General features: G+C 32.4%; 1 protein-coding gene across 1 annotated transcript in view; it reads right to left on the reverse strand.

Moving 5' to 3' along the window:
• Positions 1-553: 553 nt before the first annotated feature.
• LOAG_16970 (Ercc2 protein) overlaps positions 554-3,826 on the reverse strand; it is a gene marked incomplete at its 3' end in the record, with an annotated part of 6,650 nt that continues 3,377 nt past the window's right edge. The window contains exons 9-17 of the mRNA XM_020449624.1: positions 2,739-2,857; positions 2,512-2,651; positions 2,119-2,233; positions 1,849-1,976; positions 1,546-1,689; positions 1,314-1,444; positions 1,068-1,173; positions 858-967; positions 554-686 (exon numbers count right to left, since the gene is read on the reverse strand). Of these exons, the coding sequence (XP_020306838.1) occupies positions 554-686; positions 858-967; positions 1,068-1,173; positions 1,314-1,444; positions 1,546-1,689; positions 1,849-1,976; positions 2,119-2,233; positions 2,512-2,651; positions 2,739-2,857 (1,126 nt within the window). The remainder of the gene's footprint in view (positions 687-857; positions 968-1,067; positions 1,174-1,313; positions 1,445-1,545; positions 1,690-1,848; positions 1,977-2,118; positions 2,234-2,511; positions 2,652-2,738; positions 2,858-3,826) is intronic.

Raw genomic sequence — 3,826 nt, forward strand, 5'->3', positions numbered from 1 at the left:
ATATATATATATATATATATATATATATATATATATATATATATATATATATATATATATATATATATATATATATATAATTTGCAACATTCTGAAAATTCCATAGCGGAACAAAACATCTCAATTATTCCGGTTTAATTGATAGCAAAAATCAAAGACGAACAAACAAATCAGTCCTCGGTTAAATTGTAGAAATGCCATAAAATAAATAAAATCGAACCATTAGACTGAAGAAAAATGAGAAAATAAAAGTCACCATCTTAAATATACTTCTCAGTGTTGATTTAAGTAACTTACCATCACCAGTACAAAGATGTTCTTTCTTTTTTTTGGATACAGCACGGTGCATTGAACCTATGGCGTCTTGAAAAGCATCAAATTCTCATTAAAAGCTAATCAATATAAACTGATAGTTCCTATTCTAGTATTTTTGAAAATTCCTGGGAAAAAATAAACACCATTTCTTTACAGAAAATTTGTCTTTCCAGTTTTCATATCCCATTTCGAAATGTAGTGTTTGATTTCAGGGATGCGAATATACTTTTCAATTTGCTTAATCAATTTCTTCTAAAACATGACCAAATTTTTTCCCCAGTAGCTCTTTTTCGCGAAGCATTTCTTCAGTAAGCAAAGAGATTCCCAGCTGATGGTCTTTAGTGAACGATTGCGCCATTAATGGAAACCATCTACAAAAAATGATATTGATTATTTGTTCACTGACCTATAAAAGCATTAGATTGTTTTCCTAATAACATTTGTAAATGATTTCGCAACGATAATTCATGAAAATTCCTGACGGATTACTATATCAGCACTACTATTCGTGGATGTTAATATGAAATATCCTAAAACCATACTTTCTCGCTATTATAGCAGCTTCTTCAATGCTGAGGTTGACATTACCAGGCGTTATATATTCCTGAATCCAACGAGGAAGTTTACCCATTTTATCTTTCCGTGAAAACCTCTAAAACATAACTGTTGTGAACCTCATTCACCAAGTCACTGTAAAATGAGAAATAGCTCAAACAATTGGGCTTCTCATATTTGAAGCAGGAAGAACTAGCCTTATCAGCGAATATCATCAAACCATAATCACTTTTTCCTCTCAGTGCACGACCCATACATTGTGCTGCCTGACGCATAGCATCAAATGTTAGAAAATCATTTTCCCTAAAATATCTAAGGTAAAGGCAGACAGATGTGATAAACTATTTCTTCATGGAAATTTCAGTTTTCATCTTCTTCCTTATTTTGCAATTCTAAAAGTGGTTTTTTTCTGAATTTCTGCTATTTCCGCAATATAAAATCACCTTATTCCCAACTGTTCTCGCAAATATTCCAGCCGCGCTCGTAGTATTCGGCTTTCCGTATATACATATGGAACACCAAGCATTATTACGGCACGGCCAAGATGATGCGAAAAATCAATTCCTTCTGATACCTATGGTTTTCGGCATTAACGTATTTCAATTAAATTCCAATATTTCGAACAGAAAAACTTATGAAAACTTATTTCACGAGAAAAGCCATGATTAGAAATACCTTCCCTCTCGCAACAGAAAAGAATACAGCTCCCCTACCACAGTCACATGCCTCCACATATTTCTCTAAAGCAATACTTGTTTCGAGCGCATCAGTTGTTTCGATGAACAAAAGTTTGTATTTCAATAATTCATCAATAATACCCTGCAGAAATCAAAATCAAAGTTTAGCACCAACATCAAACATACTTGAAATATTGTTTGACTCAAATTATAAAACAGTCTTCATGGATTCCGGTACGCTAGAGATCCACAACTACCTGATCATACCATGTTGAAATAACATTTTCCATATAAATATAACTGGTAAAAAAACGACAACACCATCTGGTACCAAAGAAACAAGTTCCAAAACAAGGCTCCCGTAATTCCGAATTACGGCAGCATCTTCCCGGGACTCAAAACGGGATGTCATTGCAACTTGATCATTGCCTGCAGTGAATTTCTAGCGAAACTATCGTGATGACCAAACACACAAATTACAGTAGTAAACCCAGATAAAAGTGTTGAAGTAGCACTGAATAATAAAACTACTAGAGACATAAACTGTATGCTGAAGCAACAGGTACCAAACCTTTTGAAACAATTAGTGGAGCAATACATGGTCTTGCTAGTGTCATTGATAAGCTTGCCATAACAGCCGGATCAAAGTCCAGAATTTTCGGGTACATATCCAGTGGCGATAAAGTCTGCATTTATTTTGTAAATAAACTTTTCAACCTCGTCTTTTTTTCTTTTTTTTTGAAAACAAAAAATTCCACGAGAAGAGTTAAACTCATATCAGCTCATCCACTAGAATAAGCACTTTCCATGATTGATTTAATTAGCTAACTCAAAATTTAGTTTATATATAATTTGAAACAGCCGATTTTGATTTATTCTAATTTATTTCACCGTACAGAAGAAGGAAATAACACTACCACTAACTAACGCATTCTCTAGCTAAAAACCAACTTTAAAATCCTACCCCTGAAGTGATAACAACTGTACGATATCGTTGAAAAATGGGACGAATAGCAACTGAAGCATCCATACAGCTCAGATGTAGCGTACAACTATGGCCAATGCCACTTTTCTCATCCAGTGGTTCAATTACAATTGTAAAACCTAAAAAAAAAGGAAAAAGAACATATATCAGGCACATATACAAAAAATGAACCATACTACTAACCGAAACTAAAAGCATAACAGTACCTCGCGCATATGTGCTCACAAGAGTTGCAAAATTTGTAATCAGCACTAATGAGCTGAAATCTGATATGTCAGCCAGCTCCAAAGTTCGCGTTAATGATGCAAATCGTTCTGCACAAAATCTGAAGAAGTCTCAAAAGTCATTTGAATAAGTTTTAGAATGCTGCTTTTATTAAATCTGAAAGAAAATTTCAAAGGATTAAATCCAGTAAATAAGGGATGTTTGTCAAATATAATCGTAGATTTTATTTAAACCACATAATATCGATAATACTTGATTTTATATGAAATTGGTACAAAAGCAATAACGCTTTCAATAAAAAGTAATAATGCTTTCTATGGCTATTTTAATTCAAACAAAAATATCACTGAGTTTGCTTTTTACCTAATATAATTTTTTGGTTTAGATTTAAGAAAAACTAAAACAAATACAAGAAAAAAAAGTAGTAAGTTACTACCAATAAAAAACACGAAGAAAAAGAAATTGGCATTAAGCTGAAACAAAATATAGTTACATTTATGCGTCAAACAGCAAAGTTCATAAATACAAAAAAGGCAATTACTTTTGCACCAATCTGAAAAAAAATTGAGGAAATTTATTCCTTGGCAAACGGAAATTTCCTGCTACAAATTTATTCCAACTCAAAACACAACATTAACGCGACTACGAGGATTTCATCTTGTGTTAGCTGATTTGTTAACACTCATACAAGAGAACCATCAAAAAATTTAAAATGAACCGACTGTGAGGAAAACTCCGAAAATCATAATGCAAATTTTTTGCCGGATTATGGAAATTAAAGCTACGTTCAAACAAAATTTCCATAATATCCAACAAACGCGGTGACGAAATCTTGTAAGTAAAATTAAAGCAATGAAGAGGATATAAGCTAACAATGGACAGCGTAAAACAAAAACGTCTCAGTACCTACACAATGGACAGTGCCAAAGGGTAGCCATACCTCCATGATAGCCCCCTGATAGAGCTTACAAAGCTCCTCCCTAATCCATATATATATATATATATATATATATATATATATATATATATATATATATATATATATACTATATATTATNTAATATATATA

This window comes from Loa loa, assembly GCF_000183805.2.
Source record: "Loa loa unplaced genomic scaffold supercont3.31, whole genome shotgun sequence".
Lineage (NCBI taxonomy): Eukaryota > Metazoa > Nematoda > Chromadorea > Rhabditida > Onchocercidae > Loa > Loa loa.